General features: G+C 39.0%; 1 protein-coding gene across 1 annotated transcript; it reads right to left on the bottom strand.

The window, feature by feature from the left end:
- Positions 1-429: 429 nt before the first annotated feature.
- LOC135464919 (putative ankyrin repeat protein RF_0381) lies at positions 430-20,223 on the bottom strand. Its single transcript, XM_064742492.1, has 13 exons — positions 20,015-20,223; positions 18,376-18,477; positions 17,371-17,469; positions 16,943-17,041; positions 14,843-14,947; positions 13,570-13,668; positions 12,387-12,485; positions 10,974-11,072; positions 10,241-10,339; positions 7,950-8,048; positions 7,706-7,804; positions 2,793-2,840; positions 430-968 (listed from the first exon to the last, which is right to left on the bottom strand). The coding sequence occupies exons 1-13, from the start codon at positions 20,102-20,104 to the stop codon at positions 612-614; spliced, it is 1,494 nt and encodes a 497-aa protein (XP_064598562.1). The 5' UTR covers positions 20,105-20,223; the 3' UTR covers positions 430-611.
- Between the last annotated feature and the right edge of the window lie 760 nt (positions 20,224-20,983).

Below are 20,983 nucleotides of genomic sequence, written 5' to 3'. Positions count from 1 at the left end.
CTTAGCTCATACTTCAGTTCATCACACCAATCATTACAATGGTAATCAGAATCACGCTGGCCCTTAGCTCATACTCCAGTTCATCACACCAATCATCACAATGGTAATCAGTCACGCTGGCCCTTTAGCTCATACTCCAGTTCATCACACCAATCATCACAATGGTAATCAGAATCACGTTGGCACCTTAGCTCATACTTCAGTTCATCACACCAATCATCACAATGGTAATCAGAATCACGCTGGCCCTTTAGCTCATACTCCAGTTCATCACACCAATCATCACAATGGTAATCAGTCACGCTGGCCCTTTAGCTCATCCTCCAGTTCATCACACCAATCATCACAATGGTAATCAGTCTCGCTGGCCCCTTAGCTCATACTCCAGTTCATCACACCAATCATCACAATGTTAATCAGTCCCGCTGGCCCCTTAGCTCATACTTCAGTTCATCACATCAATCATCACAATGGTAATCAGTCACGCTGGCCCTTTAGCTCATACTCCAGTTCATCACACCAATCATCACAATGGTAATCAGAATCACGTTAGCCCCTTAACTCATTTCCAGTTCACCATATCAGTCATCACATTAGCAATAAGGATCACGTTAGTCCGTTAGCTCGTCAAGCTCATACTGCAGTTCAGCAAGCAATAAGAATTTCTGCACCGATTCCGGAACCGGAAGTTGTTTGATAGCGGATGACATCCCATGTTTATGCCGAGCCGTGCTGATTGATTTTCTAATTACTTTTCGGCAGCGCTTTTTCAAAGTAGGCTCAGCGGAAATTTCACATAGCATTTCAGATATGGCTTCAGGTGACAGCTTCTCGTAAAGACCCGATTGTTCGATGACATCATTCAGTTCCTCACTCGGCATATTTTCAAGGATTACTTGTATTAACGCTTTATCGGAGCAGGTTAGATGAGAGATGAAGAATATCACAGCTGTCTTGTTTGAAATGCCCTACAATAAAATAGAAAGTTAACGCAAGTGTTGTTTTGAGTTAATAAATACAAACAGGCATAAACCAATAAAAATTCGTTAATGAATGAATGAATGATTATGTCTTAACGCCACATCGGCAATATTTCAGCCATATAGTGGCGAGAACATCGTCAAGACACCAGGCGGTTGAGGTTTTCGATATCGTAGTGAGAAGATCAAAAACAAAACAAAAATGTTCAGACATGTTTAGAATCAAATAAGGAAAAACAAAAGCAGTTAAAACTCGAAATCCAGCATATTTTAAAAAATAGTATATATGGAAACTGATATGTATATAACCTTTTATCTATACATATTTATGACAATGACAATTTATATTTTATGATATAGGCCAATGGCCCATTAATATTTTATGACATCGCCAGCGATGGTGTCAAACAAATCCTGTATAGAGCTGACTGTGTAGAATCTTTGCCGAACATTGGCAAAGTCCACACAGTCAACCAGGATATGCTTGATGCAATATTGGGCACCACATCCAACACACTCGGGAGCACTGCTCCCATCTGGTATAAAATTATGTAAGACGAGAATGCCCCACACGACACCGCGTTAAGACTACTTGATCTCTACGAGACATTACACTAGTATAAGAATTGTAGACAATGGCAGGATAAATAGCATGCAGTTTATTATGAATCTGTAAGTTCCATTCGCCCTGCAAAAGGCGACGAATATATTTAAGAATAATGGACTTCATGTCAGTATAAAGGACTTCAACCCGAAATACAGGTATATATCGGGCAGCTTTCGTTTCACTGTCTACGACTGTGTTTGTATGGATAGGATACCAATATGACTTGGTATCCGGCAGAATGTATCATGTTTACCTCTTTTAATTAGTTTTCTATTTTTGGCTAATATCTCAAGAAGTAATAGATTTTTTAATTTATTATTCCCAATGGCCAAAAGGCAAGACAGCGAGCCACTGCATATCACTGACAAATATGATAAGGCCAGGAGTATAGCCGTGGCCTCGGCAGATGAGATAGAAGATGAAGGTTGAAGACGAAGAGAAGTGACCCGCTGATCTAAGACAGCCGCAGCCGCAACCCTGTCCCCATCCTTTGACCCGTCAGTATATATAAATTGATAATCCATATAATTATCCTTAATTTCAGCAAAACCTTGCTGAATTATAAGAGGATTTGTATCTGATTTTTTTTGCTTACTTAGATCAAATATTCATTTGTGTGGCGTAAGTAGCCATGGAAGGGGCCGCAGGAAAAACACCGGAGATGGACAGGATCCAACATTTTAAAATACGACTTCCGTAAATTATGGACCTATAGTCCAATTTAGAACTCACCAGAGAACAATATAGATTTAATAAAATAGATCGGTCAGCATCCCACTCGTTGCTAGACACGACCTTGATTATGTCGACAGCCTTTGTACATTTAGTTTTAAGCAATTTTTATATATCGTATAAAAGATAAAATAAAAGATAGCTTCTTATCAAATATTATACCAAAAATTATATACCAACAATTTTAATTTGTTTACCACAAAATTTCTGATCAGGTTCAAGATGAAATTTCCGTTTGTTACAAAAATCCATACCGACGGTTTTAGACGTTGAAAATCTAAAACCGTTTTCAATTGTCCGTTTCTCGCTTTTATTTAAACAAAGCTGCAACTGACGTTCAAAATTATTCATATTTTAGCTCGGTAACATATACCGAAGTCATCAACACATAAAGCACCCTATGTGCCCGATGTTAAGGTTTTTGCTAAGATATTTATTTTTACGCTAAACAGAGTTGGTAGTAGAATACTGACCTGGGGTACATCCATTTCTTCTTCATACAAGTCTGATCCCAGCCGAACCTGATGAACAGGTAAAAATTCAGATATAAATATTGGTAATCGACCTTTAAACCCATACCAGAAAGGTCTTTTAAAATACCATATTTCCATGTTCTGCCGTAGGCCTTTTCAAGGTAAAAAAATATGGACACCACATGTTCATTATTGATAAAAACCATCCCGAATGAAGGTTTAAAATCGAACAATGTGATCCATTGTTAATCTACCTTGACGAAAGCCACATTGAATATTAGATATCAAATTGTTTGTTTCAAGAAACCAAACAAGTCTATCATTAATCATCCGTTCCATAGTCTTACAGACGCAGCTGGTAAGAGCTATGGGACGGTAATTATTTGGATCAGTGTGATCCTTTTCCGGCCATAAGTGGGAAGGTCTTTCAGCAACCTGCGGATGGTCGTGGGTTTCCTCAGGGCTGTGCCCGGTTTCCACCCTCCATAATGCTGGCCGCCGTCGTATAAGTGAAATATTCTTGAGTACGTAAAACATCAACCAAATAAATAAATAAATAACAGTATGATCCTTACCCGGTTTAGGGACCGGGATAATACACGCCTCCCTCCATGACGGTGGAAAATTACCAGTTATCCAAATATCATTAAGCAAGTCCAAGAGAGTCTCGAGTGGCTCAGGTGGTAAATGGTTCAAAAATTTATAATATACGTTATGAGGACCGCATGTATTGTGTGCGTTTGTCAATGCATTTTTTGGTTCATTGATATTAAACGGACGATTATAATCTTCCAAGTTTTTAATATAATAAATGAATGATTATGGCTCAACGCCACATCGGCAATTTTGCAGCCACATCGTGGCGAGAGCAGGTTTAAAACGGGAGAGAATGTATGGTTTTCGATATAACGGATAACACTTAACATAAACCCAAACCCACTTTCTAAAAGAACCAAACCTTAGATAAAATTCGAAAATCACAATATAATTATAACTATGTAGAAAAACCGAGATTATGATTTATTTGTATATATTTATTAAGACCTATATTATATGATATAGACCAACGGCCTTTAAATAATTTATAACAGCATCGCCAGTTGCTGTATCGAATATAGTGTTGACTATGTAGAACTTTTCCCGAAAATGAGCAAAGTCTGCGCAGTCAACAAGTATATGTTTGATGTCGTATCGGGCGTTCTCGTTGGACACATAGTTTTATTCTTGATGGGGGCACTGTCCCACAGTGTATTGGATGTGATGCTGTAGGATAAGAGGAAAATTGTGTGTCCTACGAGATCGCCCGGTACGGCACCTTGTTAAAACTACTCGGTCTGTGCGAGACATACCATGTGTATAAGAATTATAGCCAATGACAGGGTGAATAGTGTTCAGTTTATTATGCACCTCAAAATCGCATGCACCCTGCCAAAGGTGACGAACATATTTAATAATATTAGACCTAAAATCAGATTAAAGAAACTTAAAGTATTCAGAAAAAAGGGAAATTCCATTTTCTCCTTCTCGTTTTTATTATGTTGGAATTCTGAAGAATAATTCTCAGAAGAAGATTTCTTAGAAATTCTTTCAGATAGTTTATTGTCTATATCAGATTAGGAAGTTAATATATCATCTCCATCTGAACTTTGGCTTTGTTTAACTTTTTTGAACAGTTGCAATTAAAGCGCGACTGAGATACTTGTTTAATTGTTATTTGACATGGAACTCATTCACGGACTACGAATGTGAACTTTGATATGGAATTCATGCCTGGAATATTCATTGTCTGCCCGGCATAATTGAAAACTGATGATCACTTCTCTCTTGTGTGTGTTACCGACTTTATTTCCTATTTGTATAATTTCTTGCATACCTTTATCTTTGGGAGTTAGTGTTAAACGTTGTTTTGGAAATGGATCTTGCGATTATCGAGCTGGAACGCCCTTTACGGACTACTAATGGTATATGAATGTCGGACTTGACGCTTATATTTATTAATTTTAGGTTTCTGAACCATGTTGCAGAACTTACGCATGGGTGTTTTTGACGAAATGCCTAAAACAAAGCTCCGCCAACAAGATCGTCTCTTGGACTTGAGCAATCCAGGAGCTTTGGCTCGAATAATACGAACATGGTTTAAATTATTATCAGGAGGACAGTGGTTAAAATTGCGTTCAGGCCTTTTAAGATCCTTATGGATTTACGACAGTCTTTGTCATACCGGTCTTCCAGCATCCTGCGGATGGTCGTGGGTTTCCCCCTGGCTTTGCCCGGTTTCCTCCCACCATAATGCTGGCTGCCGTCGTATAAGTGAAATATTCTTGAGTACGGCGTAAAACCCCAGTCAAATCAATCCATAAATAAACTTGTCATACTTGAATTTACTTTTGGATTTAGGATTTGTCGAGGTCTTAGGTATGGCTCTATCAGCTGCTCGTAAAACAAGTTCATTAAATTTTAATATAGGACCAGCTGCTGCATTGAGAGTCTCTGGGGTGATCATCTCACGGATCATCTCAAATGCGATCCAATCTGCTTTGGAATGTGTAGCTAGGTGGAAATTCGATAAAGAATTTGAAAGTGATATGCTCTAGGAAAATGGTTCGTACCACAAAGATCATTATGCACCGTCCAAGAAAAACCAGGGATAAGTGGCAGGTCTGTGATGGTGAGGTCGATAGCAGAATAAGTGCCATTACCCGGATGTAAATAAGTATTAGAAATAGCACAGTTGCTCCTTAGATAAAAAGTCTTCCAATATTTTACCTTTATTATTTATATTATTACTGCACGATTATGGGAATTAAAATTTCCCATTATTATAAACGGTTTAGGCAATTGTTCTTTAAAATTATGTAATTGGGAAGCTGAGAAAGAAGAATGTACAGGAATATAAACCTAGCACAGTGATTTTTTCGGAGAGCGAAACACGAACGGCCACAGCCTGGAGCTCTGTATCCAGAGCAACAGTGCTGTGAATAATACTGTTATTTATGTAAATAGAGGAGCCGCCTGCAGCTCGCTCTTCTTCATTGTTATATATACTATAAATTGAGTAATTTTTAAGAGCTTTTTCTGTCAGACGTCTTCAGGTGAGTTTCCTGAAGACAAAGGGCAATAGGATTTAAAGATTGAACTAGCTGTGTTATTTCAATAAAATGTACCTTAAGACCTCGACAATACCACTGTATAATTTTGTCGTATACAGACGTTATGGAGGAAGACGTATAGGAGATTTATCTTTATGTTTGGACCGAGGGCGACCTTTCTTGGGAGATGTGCTAATAGATCTTCCATGTTGGGTGATATATCCATCACATTAACATCTGGTTGTGAAGGATCCACGTCCTCTAAAGATCCAAACTTAGTATAAGTTTGAATGGGATCCCTAGTGGCCTTAGACGGGCGGTCTGAATGTGCACCAGGTTTACGATTCTGTTGATTAGACCCTTTTTGAGCTAACTTAGATTTATTTTTTATCGACGGGAGCAGATGTACTATTATGGTTCAGTATCGGGTTTAATTGTCTGCGTAAGCAAGACGAAGTCGTAGTTTTGTTCACAGGTGTAGCTAATTCTGGTACTACGGTTTCGTCCTCGTAGATTACGGGTCGCAACCCACGGCACACAGGTCGTACCCCGGTTGCCTCTCACACAGCCGAGAAGATGTGAGCCTATTATATTCACCGGTCCCACACGGGAGAGCTCTGGGTAAATCGCCTTTTACGAAAGCTTGCCTAGAGGGCTGAGGTCCTATTCTTTTCACCCCGGGGGAATTTGGTAATGAAAACTCAACCTAAATATTTAAAAAGGCATTCAATAAATACCGATAGCTCGCCTGATTGGGCGGTTCGTAAAACTGCGTAATGTTCAAGTTATGTGATACGTTCGAATATTGACATCTAAACCAAATTAAGGTAGAATGATTCACGCTGTCATACACACATTTTATTCTCAAATAAAATAGCGCTAAGAACTTTATCACATTCACAACAATAATCAAACTTAATATACTGTCACAACTGTGTTTTATCGCATGCGTAACGATTGTAGAAGAGTGATTTCCTGTTATTAATTTGTAATCATTGCGGTGGTATGAGGCACTAGGAATTCGTGCATAAATTTAGCTCGGTCTTTCACCGAACTGGACATCGACACCGCCACCGACAGCGTCTCATTTCCCTCTCACAATACCTTTCCTGTCTTCGTAAAGCCAGCTGAAAATCGAACGCGAGTTGATAAAATACTGATGTCCATTTTTAAAACATGGAGTTATTGCAACCCTTCCCCACTTCAAGCTTGCTTGTGTAACAGTGTTTGCGTCAGTGTGTCACAATAAAAGTAGGAGAAAGATAAATGCCAATTTGAAAGTCTTTGAAGGGCAAAACCAGCGTTTTATTACTGGGTCTCCGTTGTTTCTACATTCTATTTTACAAACCTAAGGCCAGGGCACGCTTAAATCAGTTTGAATATAAGCGATTAATTAATTAATTTCTAAAAGGGAAATGGCGCATGGGGTTTGTGCACATTGTGCAACAACAACTCGCGACTGATGTCAGCATAGAGGAGATTGGAGCTAGTTGTTACAATTTTGTGAAATACCTCCTCAAACGCCAACGCCTATGAGATATCACAGGGAGCTGGTATATCTAGTAAAATACCAGTAGTTTACTCTCCATAATTCAGGCAAGAAAACACGTCCCATTTAACTATATGCGGACTGGTGTCGGGCAGAACTACAAAAACATTATTTCTACTCATAAAATATTCAATATATCACCAAATTTTCACGGATAAAACAGCCTTATATGTATTTCATGATTCTGTTGTTTGAGCCAGTTTTTGATTGTGTATATGATGAAGTCTGCTATATTATCGCACCAGTAGTGCAATAACTATGTGATACCCACATACCTGTGATAAAGATGGAAGTTGTGCTCCCTCCTTCAGAAGATAACCCACAAAAGATGTCTTCAGGCACCACATAGAGTGAACAAGAAGGCTTGTGCCGGGCTATATAACAGAGAAATCAATTTACACAATGCTGTCATCATTTTTCTCCTTTGTCTGCTACTAATTGGCTTTCGATATTTCAAGCAGAATTTAAAAAAAGATAAAAAATTGATATAACGGGATAATATTTCTTTGACCCACGTACCTGAACTTCCATGTTGACATCGGCTCCCTTATCTATCACAGATCGAATAAATCTGACATCTTCAGATCTTACAGCTAAATGTAGCACTCTTTGCATAATCTGTGGAATAAAAAATCAATTTAAAATCAAGAATAAACTGTAAAGAGGTGTTCGACTTAAAACTTCACTTCACTACTTAGTTGTAAACACATTTGTAACCATAATTCAGTCCTTTTTTAAAACAAAATTGTGTCTATCAAAGGAAAGTCCAGTTCCAGATACACTCAGAAAGTACTAAAGAGGCTAAAGTGAAGGACACGTGGAAAAATGATGTCAATTCATCAAAGAATCTGAAAAACGGGTCACTGACAAACGCAGGCAGCGCTAAGCACGGCATCCAATTACCTGCATTAATTGAATTCATACACCTTTACACACTGCTTTCTTCTGATAATGCAACACACTTGTTTCAGCTATTCCTTGCTACATTATCTATGAATGGCATAGTTTACATCTCTTTCACATTTTTCATCGTGGTATGTCTCAGGTGAATTTCCGTATAAACGTACAGGTGAGTACATTGTACACCTTCCTCTTAAAGCACGGCGCTTTCCTGACAAATTCACCTTTCTGTTAATATCCCCAACAGCTACTGGAGTCCCTCTTTTCAGGGTATTAATGATTGACTTAGGTATATCGCCGATTTTACGCAAAATTTACATTCATTAGGTAATTATTCTTTCAGGGGCGAAAACAGTGTTAGCTGGGCTGTAGAAACGAGTCAGTTTCCGTACAGCAGCCATTGCTCTGATTACTGTGAACTGCCGGCAGGTAATCAGTCAATGAAATCATATTGATGATTTACTTCGCAACCCCTGTGCTGCGTTGTATCGCTGAAGATATTTTGAAAAATAAGAAATAAAATTTGACAGAAAAAATATAAAAAAAAGAAACTGGCCCACGATGAAGAAACTGAACTCACACCGATCAAAAAGTGACTTTTTGCTTCAAATTGAAAAAAATATATCTGCAACGCTTACCCACATTGCAATATTTTAACTATTATAACGTTTATCATATAGCTGTGGAACACAGGCAAACTACTGTAAGGTTTATCCTAGAGCCGTAGAACATATATACAGAGTATCACAACGGTTTATCGTAAAGCCGTTGAACAGACATACAATTCTGGAGCCCTAAAAGAGATATGCAAACAGTGACAGTAACGGTGTGATGTTTATCCTAGGGTCGTAGAACACATGCATACTACTACAACGTTTATCCTAGAGCCAAAGAACAGGCATGCAAACTACTGTATTGTTATCCTACAGAACCGTGCCACAGATATCCGCAGTATTTATCCTGCAGATCCCTGTTATAGATACGTACACAGTTATAACAGTTATCCCACAGAGCCGTAGGACGAATATAGACAATATTTAAAAATTTATAATATTTCATTAAAAGTCTCAATCCAGTTTTCAGTCTTGCTAAGATTAACACTTTGTCTTTCAACGAGGCAAAAGTTATATTTTTGATGACATACTCTATGACACTTTAAAACAACTCCCAACTCATGCTGAAGCATTGAGAAAGAGCATTAATGTATGATTTGTTATTTTTTACTGCCTGTCTGTTTTCTTGAACTTTGCCTAATTTTACCAATAATGGCTCCCTCCCCTTGCCTTAAGCTTTGTAATATTGAGACTGTCCTCACCAAGTGCCGATTCCACAAAACCATTTATAACTTAAGTCAAAATTTAAAACTTAAGCACAATACATAGTTTGAAATTTGGACACATTTCTTTTAAGAACATATTGATGAGGTGGACAAAATTTTACTTTCTAAAGCCCCAGAATGAGCTTTAAAATGGCATTTTACATTTTGACTTTTGTCAGAAATGGCTTTGAGGAATTTGACCCCAGAGGGCTATTAGCGTTCATGTTATTACATGAGATGACGTTAAACGCAAGTAGATTCCGGCTGTCCGAAACACCCTACTTACATACCCAAAAATTTCGAAGAATAAATAAAAACGATAATCAGACTATCATTATTTTTAAGCATGTAGATGTTTACACTTACACAAAGTTTTAGGGAAATTAGTACAATCCTTAAGCAGGAAAAGGCAATTTTGGTAGCGAGTATGACTGAATTCACAGACAGTTGAAAATAGGGGACTAGATAAAAGAAAGAGACTATATTATAGTATACCTTGTTCTGCATGCAGAACATAACGTGCTATGAGGAGTGAAGAACGAAGTAAAACAATACATTAAAATATGCTCAGATTCACAGAATGGAAACATACCCGGGGCTCTACGCTGACCTCAGCGCCGTGCTTCATCAGAAGACCGAGAAGATCACCCCTTTTAAGTGCTTCTGCCTTGTGCAGGGGTGTTTGTCCTTTCTGTTGAGTAACATAATTAGAAGAGGATATTCAATGAGATTGTGTTTATGTGGATTTTAGTTAGTTGCGGAGTGGGGTAACTCTCAGATCGAGCAACGAGACTTGCGAGAGTCACGGTGGAAAACAACCCTAAATATGGCACATAGACAGTAAGAAACGGTTACCCCATCTTCTCACACGCATTGACACTTGCATACCTTAAATGTATGTAATGCAAGTGGTCCCATCATCATCTAACCTATTCGGAGACTCCAGGACAATCGCACAAATTCACAAAACGGTTACATTTTTAGACATCGCTTGTATTTATTTATTTATTAATTTGATTGGTGTTCGCCGTACTCAAGAATATTTCAATTATATTACGTTGCCAGCACTATGTTGGAAGGAAACCGGGGACCATCGACCATTCGAAGGTTGCTGGCAGATATTTTTAGATAAGGACGGAGATGAAGTCAGTATAAACTGGACTTGAAGTCTCAGCGATTGATGAGGGCCTTCTGAGTCATTATTCTGCGCTAGCACGCTAACCCCAGAGGCCCCGGAGGCCCCAAGTCAGCTTACATTTATATATATGGCTAAGGTGCGTAAGAATGTACATGAGACTTTAAAAAATGAAAATCAAACCTTCTACCTTATTCTTTACGTTGAAATTTGCGCCAGACTCCAACAGAAGACGGACCAGGTTTACCCTTCCACGCAATGCTGCTGTATGTAAAGGGGTATCTCCATCCTGTGACACGACATGAAATACTGGAGTGTGTATTACTAAAGAAACCACAACGATGCATAATGCGCAGATCACTCTTATTTCCGTCCAAGAAGACAGTGTGATAATTGACCTCGTGTCGATTTACCTCAGTGAGGACTTTATTCGCACTGTTCATATATATGCTAGAAAAGTAGCAACGTACCATGAATTGGATAAAAAATGATGTTAGTTGCTATTTATCAGAATTTCCTTGTTAACATCAAAGAGGGGCTGATATAAGCCGATAATAAACTGATGAATACCCCCATTTGTGGGAAATTTAACTTTTCAAAAGAGCAAGGCCAAGGGTGAATGCTTCAATACAGTTTGGAAGAAAATCCGGAACAATGCGTGACTGGAAATTCAGCAACATGGGAAGAAAACCTCCTTGTCGAATCTAGGACATGTGACATAGAGTTAGGTGAATTTCTTGCTCTTATTTCGAAGTTTAGTTGCCATCTCTGACATAGAGGCAGTTGTATTTCTAGCTAAAAAGCCACCGGTGCCATTCCGCCAAGTCCACAAGGGGACAGCCATACTTTTGTCCCACTTTGATGTATTCCATGGTGGAGCGGTTTGATAATCTTGCAAATGAATAACGCAACTAGTATAATTTTGTATATTATGTACACTTTATCTACCAAGCTACCAAGTCTGTCAGGAAGTGAACAGTGATTACATCTGTTGATGTGTAACGACTCTTTCAGTTTAAGTATGTGATCAGTTCTAGCTGTGTCAATAATTTCATACGTTACAAGACCCGAGTTGTGATCACTCATTAGACAGTGGTCACCAAAAGCGGATGTTTTTATAAACTGGTGTAGTGATGTCATGTTCGTTGATGCGATCTTGCACGTGTCTAAGTTGCACGAGTTTCAGTTAAACAAGACGAATCGTTTTGAGAATGCTTTTGAAGTTAAAAACCTTGGCTAAACGTGGGCTAAAACGGCTAGAATTTCACCAAGTTGAGCGTATAGATTCCGAAACTCAAACTTTATCTGCTTGTTACAGTACAAACATATACCAGGTTTGAATTAAATACTATAAACCGTTTTGAAAAAACGTCCGGAAAACATGTGAGGGTTTAATATTCAGTACCTCAGATAAAGAGGAAAGGCAGGTGAATTTATTGCAAAAATTTCCTTACGGTGAACTACCTTGTTTTGGTTTTATTTTAGTCACCTATTACAAAGTGATAACTAATTGGCGGCTGACATTGATATACACTGTGCATCTCGTGCATAATTCCAATATTGGAATCCACTTGAAGCATTGTAACAAAGCTAAACTACGTACCTCATCCTGTACGTTGACGTCACCAGTGTGCTGAACCAGAAGACGAAGCAGGTTTTCGTCATTATGAAAGACTGCCGCATGTAAAGCTATTTGCCCTACCTGTGGGATGTCAAACACGGTGTTGAATATAAAAGAGTAAACACGCTGAAATGCTTGTAAAATGCTTCTAACTACGTTTTAAGAAGTAATTTTGCGTCTGTCAGCGAATCAATCAGAAAGTTCGTACTTAGTTCATATTTCGTTAAAATTTTGTCGTTCGGAAATAACTATTCACACAGCCCTTTCTGCAACGAACCGTAAGGGACCAATGCTTCGCCAACCGCCCTAAACTGGGTACTAAAAACAGGTGGCAATATTGAACTCAGGATTTCCCAGTGCAGTGCAACACTTACAACAGGGGTTGTAAAGAATCTCCCACGACAAGGAAATAACTTATTTACTTGATTTGGGTTTTATTCCGATCTCAGCAATACACAACTATTTAAAAAGGTTTTTTGGTGGAGCTAACCAAACACTTGCGAACCCGAGTGTCTTTTGCCAAATGTGTGTTTTTGCGCTTGCCGACGTATACCGTTGTATTCAATGCTAAGGTAAGTGCCGCTGTAACATATTTTATGACTGTCAGTTGAATGATTTAAGGCCATAACGCAGGACTGTCGTTTTGTTGATATTTGTCTGCAGTATTGTTCATCTGGAGCCGGTTTTATACCGTTTTATACTTAACACCCAATTTAACATGAACCCAATTCTTCACTTTTGTACTTGGGCCTTATAAAAGTTGTGTAACATTACATTAACCGTGAACTAAAACTGCTGCTGTCATATTTTGGTGAACTGCAACGGCAAAAGAGCTTGGCTAAAAGTGAAACATAAAATATGACATAATACCAAAATTTTTTCAAACAACTGGGCCCTGAAGTATAGGATGTGCACGTTTTCAGTGCAGTAGTTTTCACAACTACACGTGGTTTAAATTAGAATTTTTATTGTTGTAATTTCGTTTCAGTTGATAAAAAATACACCTCAATTCTACATTTATCGAAAAGGAAGCTTGGCCGATGCTTTTCGTACTACTGGATCGAAACACGAATAATTACTTGCACGTCAATGCCCCCTATGTATCTAACACCCGGTATTGGGCATTTGGGCATTAATATTAAGACCAAGACGTGAAACCACCTACCTTATTCTTTATGTTGGCATCAGAGCCGTGCTCCAACAGCTCGTGGACAAGGTCTAACTTATTGCAAGATGCAGCGTTATATAAAGGAGTGTTGCAGTCCTTAAAAGAGAAAAATTCAAAACGAATAACCATGTTTAGAATGATTGGGAGGGATTTAAAAGGAGATTAAGGTCATTATTGCAACCCTGTACGTGGTATTTGCATTTTCGCCCTATGAATGTTTTCTTCAGACTGATTGGGACATTTTACCCCATTGGGCTATTTGTGAACAACTTTCCCAATGTTGTAAAATTCCAAGCATTAGTGACACCTCTCGGTGTATTCCTAGTTCCTTTTTTTGGTTGTTCTTACATATTACGTACATAATGTACTCATCATGTAGTGCCCTCCATTTCATCCACTAAAGATCTTCCCAAAATGGTTCCCTTCTTTTTTTCCGTACATCTGCGTTATTTACTCGGGTGGCATTCCGATTCAATATTCGTATTTGCATATTTAGCAGGAGTGAAATTAACTGTTTTCTGATTGGATGCTCTAGAGGACTGGGTTGAACTCAGGGTAATTAGGCCAGGGTAGAATTGGTAGTCTTAAGCAATTGCTTATATAGGATATGTAAAAGGAAATGGAGTTGAATTTTTGCATGATAAACTTGATTTACTTTAATACTTTGATTTAATACGTTGCTAAGTTACGCAATGAGATATTCTGAATTTCTGTATTTATGACCGACAGAGCCTCCTTAAACAATGATACCCGTTCATAAGTGGACATTCAACATATATTGTCACCACGATATGTCACCCAAGTGTTTTTTGTTTGGGGGAGAGCATAGGCATGTTTTTTTGTATGTGTGAGTTCCAATCATTCCGAGGGTCCTTCTGTCATCATTGAAACTTGCGAATTTCTCCGAATTTCATGAATCCATCCTAATTTGTTATTTAACATGTTTTCTTAGTTCTTTGATGGTTTGTGTGGGTCATTGTGTTGGAAATTGGTCTTACGATTGTTGACCCAGATCGCCCATTTTGGTTGACGTCTGGTATCAGAATGTATGTTTTGACGCCTTTGATTATTAACCTGTGGCTACTAAAAGAAAAGTATGTATAAAACGTTGAACTGGGAAGACAGAGTAAAGTGGTAGCGTGTTCAATAATTTGTAATCGTCGCAATGATTGATTTTCTTGTAAAGTCAGCATATTTCGGACTGCTTTTTGAATAATAAATCATTCAGATAGTATTCATAGGCCTAGTTGTGTAAATCAAATCAACGTACCTGAGTCACTGCATTGACATCTGCGCCGTGTTCAAGCAGAAGACGAACTAGCATCAAGTCACATGCACTTTTTGCTACTGCCCAGTGTAAAGGTGTTTCTCCGGTCTGGAATAAGAAACACAGTATACTTATGGTAGGAAAACTTTTTACACTTGTTTTATCGTTTTGGGAAAGCTCTGAAAAACTACTGACTTTTCATCAATAAGATCAATTCCATATTGCTGCACTCCATGTTCCAAATATGTTGCTCTTAGTAAAGTTATATTTGGTTAAATGGAGTATACCCGTTAGCTAGCATGATATACCGTACGAGCTTTAACCTAATAAGAAGTAATCCACTCGTCATTTAGAATTAACTCCCCTCTTTTAACGGTATATGTTCATAACAGATGGCGTGGCGGAGAAGATTTGCGCACCCCAATTACTACTTTGTGTTTGTTGCTACTAGTGTAATACGCTTGTTAGGAGAACTCTAAATCCCGCCAAATTTATGTGTTTGGCTGGAAAGAAGAAGAAGACGTACTTAGTTCTCTACGATTATATGAACTATAAATTTAATTTGTATTCATTCAACTTTTACTGGAGATTCAGTGGACCATTAATGGGGATTACGTCACATCGCCTAACAGTCGTTGACCAGGAAGTGACATTTCAGCTGTATAATCGGAACATGCATTTCTAAAATAACCAACAATACTTATTCGCAAAAAGTGTGCCAGAGACAAAGATATAAATAGTAAGTAAAGCTAGTAGTTGTCAAGTGTTTTTACTGAAGAAGGAAAGATATTCGATATACTACGCATGACATGCTGACATCCAATTCAAATGTCAAACTCAGAGCCTAATGTGCTGAAGATCTTCGATGGTGAATAAGCAGATTTTAACGGGTTTATTCAATGTCTGTAAGTGATCTCTTTACATATCAGGGTTTTGCTATCTATCGCCTGTATTCAAGGTTTCTTAAATTTTGCCAGACCTACCAGTCATTAATTACAACTGATAATCATACAGCTGTAGTGTCTTATTAAATATGTGTCCAGTTAGACATTAACCCGAGCCAAGGAATGCATCAACAAGATGCAGGTATATCACCGCTGTGTTAAAGGTTCGCTGCTAGTCTGATCTGAAGGTCTTTGCCGGATGGAGTTTATCTAGCAGTTGATTGAAAATACCGGGAAAATGGGTGTTCGTTCGCATTTGCTGACACAGAACTAAGGCTATGCAGTCTGCTACGTGTGGGAGGATTTGCAGCAACTGGTAGTGCAAAAAATGATTAGTGCAATAATTGTTGTACCAAGCGTTGCAATAACATCCCTGTGTTTAATGAAAGTTACACTAAGCATTGACTACTTTGCTTACTATCGTAGTTAATGAGAAAAGAGCAGATCCCGGGCTACAAGTTTGTGCAATTTACCAATTCGTGCCTTTCGTCATAGTTCGCAATTTACAGGCCATTAAAATCACGTAAGTTCAAAATCCTAAAACTAGTATTTTAACCGATTTTGACTGATCTCAAAGTAAGTAAAGAACAAAGGCATATTCGGAATCAGCGGTCAAAAATACACTAAAATATCGTGGGTCAAAGTTCAAGATTTCTGCCAAACTAAGTGGCGTAGAAGAAAAAAACTTACAATCGTAAAAGATAACATCCGCAAGAATTTTGCTGCCCACATTCCACTCGGTCTGATTTGCAAACTTCTAGAAAAGCTACTGTCCGAAAAAAACTTTATTAACCATTCGATCAAAAACAATAGGCTTCAAGCTTTCACCTTCAAAGCATAAGAAGACATTGAGGTAAATTGTAGGTATATTACGTGTGAGCATTTGGCGACTATCACAATGTCGTCAATGTTGGCTATGTCTGATTTGTATTCCTGCGTAATCCAGGTTCCACATGTAGACAGGGAATACTTCTGCCTTTTGTTCAAAGAATGACAAACAGGCCCGGGACTTTTCAGAGCCCTGTCCTGTCAAATGTAGAACAATTAACGTCTGAGTCGAAGTGTCTGTTAAATCTGGAAAGCCTTTACCTGAGTGGTGGTGTAAGTCCTAAAAAACTAAATAATATTGCTTTAAAACATGTGTAAATGGAAAAGGTACCTGAGCGTAGGCGTTGACATCAGCACCGTGTTCTATGAGAAGATCAACAAATCCTACGTTATGTTGTGACACTGCGCAGTGTAAAGGTGTGCATCCAACCTGCGGAATGACAAACATGGTTACAATTAAAACAAAATCTTATCAGTCGTTCACAACAGTTTATCGAGATCTCTGAAATAGTGTGACTTGTCATGAAGAAGACTTCATATTGATAAGCCAGATGCCAAATAAATGTCACAGTGGCACAACCAAAACTCGCTACTGAGTTTGAAATAATAAGTTGTTCTAGCACTGTCTTTTTCTTCGTGGAACTACTGTGTTTGAATATCTCATTATTATGGACCTTTATCAACTAATGAAAAACAAATTTACACACCCATTCATAAGTTTTATACTTGAAACTAAAATCCTCTCTGTATTTCACCTACCTGGTCCCAGACATTGACACTGGCACCGCTGTCCAGGAGCAGACGAGCAATTTCCATGTCACCGCTGATAACAGCCGAGAATAGTGCAGTGCGTTGTTTCTGTGGGAACGGAAAGGCCTGATTGCTTTTGAGGAAGGCGACAGTAAAATCTGAGAGGGTGAAAACAATACTCATGTCACAGGGACTTTTTAGTTTCGCCTCCTCCATCCATAAAACATACCATCATCATATATGTGCAAAATTTCTTGATATTGCGTAGACTGCTACAACATTCATAAAATGTTACCGTAATTTCCGCAGGATTATGGGCTGTTATTGTGCTACCACGATTTTCGTTGAGCCATGGAACTCTTATTTGGACTGCAGATCGTCGGGATTTACGATGCAAAACGAGATACAATGTCTTGTAGTCCCGAAGAAGCAAAGGCGTTCTGGGGTGTTATTGTAAATAAAATTACGCATTAACTCTCAACTATCGCTTATAGTTGCACATTGTCCTGGAGTACATACTATATAGAAAAAGAAATTAACATTTTATCGTTATGTCCATCTCCGGAATTTATGGCCATAGTAAGAAACACACCGAGCGTGTTTCCACTGACCTTGAAGGCGTGACTGATGAATTGTTTACACGCTGCTTAGACCTTGACCTAGCACGAGACTATGACGGCAAAATGTCAGAAATTGTAGATTACGCGAATGTTCAAGCTTGTTGGTAAGAATTTCTTAGGGGTATACCAACTCGAACACCTCTTATGTGCAACTCTAATATGAGATACATATTTTCAAGTCTTTCTTAGTACACAAGGTGTTGTTGATCCTGCGGAAAATCTTCAAAAGCCCAGATTAGTGTTCCACTTTCCATGGATCCCTGGAGGTTCGAGGTCAGGTCACCTTTCTTGGAGATCGAATAAACGTGTCGCATGTATGTTTGGACCAGTTGATATTTGGCAAACAAGACGTTTTGAGCTTTTACGAAATGTCTACATTGCAGGGAGTACATACTTCGTCCCTCTGGTCGACATCTACACCGTTCCGCAAAAGCAAGCTGCAAAGGTCCAGTCTCATGTCGTAAGCAGCTTGTGCCAATGTCGTCCTCCCGTCACTCTACAAAAGATCATGAGGAAGTCACATGACAAAGTTACGCTTTTTTGTGTTTCATGTGGATGATAACGGAATTGTCAGTCACGTCACCATTATTTGACTTACGCTTATATGTCGGGTACTAAGTCATATGTATGCCAAACTTCATCTGTAAAGAAAGTTGGAGGTAACTGCTGGTAAGACCAATTTCCCAAACAAAGCTTGACACCAATAACGAAAAAGGTATATATGCGAAAAAGGTAATAAATTACGACTAGCAGCCCTCAGTCAAAACGGACGTTTTTGATTGCAAGACCTATTCCAAACACGGTTAGAATAATAGTTTACTTGGGGTAAATTGACAATTTTTGATTTCACCGGCAATAAGTGTGACCATTTGGCAATTAGCAACAACTGTCGTCAGTGCTCTGGTTTTCTCCCTTCCATGCTGTAGTCGCATATCACTTCGTGGACTGCCTGTGTGAGATGCGAAAAACAAAACCTAATTCTATATAAATAAAAGATGGTCACACAATATGGACACGCGTGGTTTATCGCAGCGGTTGTACAATTTGACAGCATAGGGTCTGTGTGTAGAATACTGAGCAGGATCATGTCTGCAAAAGCAGGCCTTACCCTGCAGGCTATATTCCCGTAAGTAGACCGGATTTCAAGGCACACACACCCTGGCCACCAGATAATGTACAAAGCTAACCTCACACAAAAAAAAGGAACCAGGTGTGGCTGACAAAGGACCCGACAAAGGACATACAATACCTCTGAATGGTGATCATAACAAAGCAATGTTAGCAATTCTAGACCAGCGACGTCTATTAAATTCACATCGCTGTATATTTTTGTTTACCTAATTCTGTGTGTAGCTGTAAGGCTAACGGACGTGTCCGTTGCCACTGTTTGAGGCATTTACAGAAACGGTTAGAATAAAACCTTGTCCAAAGTAAATTGACAAGGCGCTAGACTCTTGCTGGTCACGAACGACCATTTGATAACTTCATGTATCATATTGTCGCCAAAGTTCTCGGATTGCTCTTCCTGCTGTAATCTTTTATGCTGAACCCGGATCACCTCCACGTGCGCAACGCAGACGACGCAACAACTTATGCTCCGTTGCGGCCTGCTGGGTTTGAGATATACCACGGACCGGCCATACTGCGTTAATTTATGTGAATAAACATAGTGTATCTCACATACAAACCTCCATATTTCTTATATTTTACCCCAGAAACATCGCATTATTTTGTGGGACACACCATGCACATCTGACCCAAATCTAATCAAAATAATGTTTCTAAAACACGGCATCTTTTTTTTAATTTCAGAACTAAACAAATAAGCTCAGATGACGACTCAAGTGCCCGATCAAATAACAAAGACGCAATAGTATCACTTTTTGTGTAAGTCGAATAAAGACGACTTTAAAAAAAAAAAAAAAAAAAAAAACGCTGAACACATAAGTGTACACAGAACTAGAACGATGCGACCGGAATGTTACACATATAGTAACAGTAAAATGAAAAGCCTTTTCGAAAGGTGATCTCACCCAAATGCGTCTGTTCGCCCATCTCGTCACGAAACATCTGGGAGTACACCTCAGTACTGTACGTAACCCTAAACATCCGCTGTCTGCCATGGTAATTCTCCATGAAAACGCAGCGCAAATCACAAATGTAAATACATGTACGTGTAGCCGCAAATAAGACCGAGACTAAATGACCTACATGTTCATCACCATAACATGACAGTCACGTAACCCACAAACACTCTCTTTTTAGCCTCGAACACCAATGCTTCATTGCCCTGGCTAAATCGCTCTGATAAGGCAGAAAACCCTACCTTATTTCTCAGAAACACGTAAGAAAAAGTCTAAAAATCACCCAGGCGTGACCCGAAAAGAGAACAGATCAAAACGATTAGACTCACTGTTCTTAGATAATCCCCGTTTTAATTTAGTGTCGGCAGCCTTTGTGATCGAAGGGGAATAGCACGCGAGCACGGCTCAACGACACAGGTGCCTCCCGCCAGTGCGGTCGCTGTGAGTTCAAGTCAGGCTCATGCTGGCATCCTCTCCGGCCGTACTTGAGAAGGTCTGCACCCAACCTGCGGATGGTCGTGAGTTTTCCTCGGGCTCTAGACGGTTTCCTCCCACCATAACAGTGGAGACCTTCGTATATATATGTAAGTTAAATGTTCCTTGAGTACACCGTAAAAAATCACGGTGATAATCTTAGAAAACACCACAAGTACTGCTGCAGTATGATAGATTAAAGGCTGGATTTCACTGGCTACGTTTTCTTAACCAACATACTGTTTTCGCTACCCTTGCTTTCTCTCCATGGTGCAGTCGTTTGTATCTATAACACGGTAATGTGCCGGTGGGGCATTTGTTCCTCATTGGACAGATTGGCAGCCATGTCAGGTGGAGAAAATCTCTGCAAAAACCATGACGCTGTAAATGATTTTCGATGGATAATGGCATGCAAAATCGAACAAAGATGGACATTTTTTCATT

Source organism: Liolophura sinensis, chromosome 4 (assembly GCF_032854445.1).
Source record: "Liolophura sinensis isolate JHLJ2023 chromosome 4, CUHK_Ljap_v2, whole genome shotgun sequence".
Lineage (NCBI taxonomy): Eukaryota > Metazoa > Mollusca > Polyplacophora > Chitonida > Chitonidae > Liolophura > Liolophura sinensis.
This window is presented reverse-complemented; position numbering and strand designations above follow the sequence as displayed.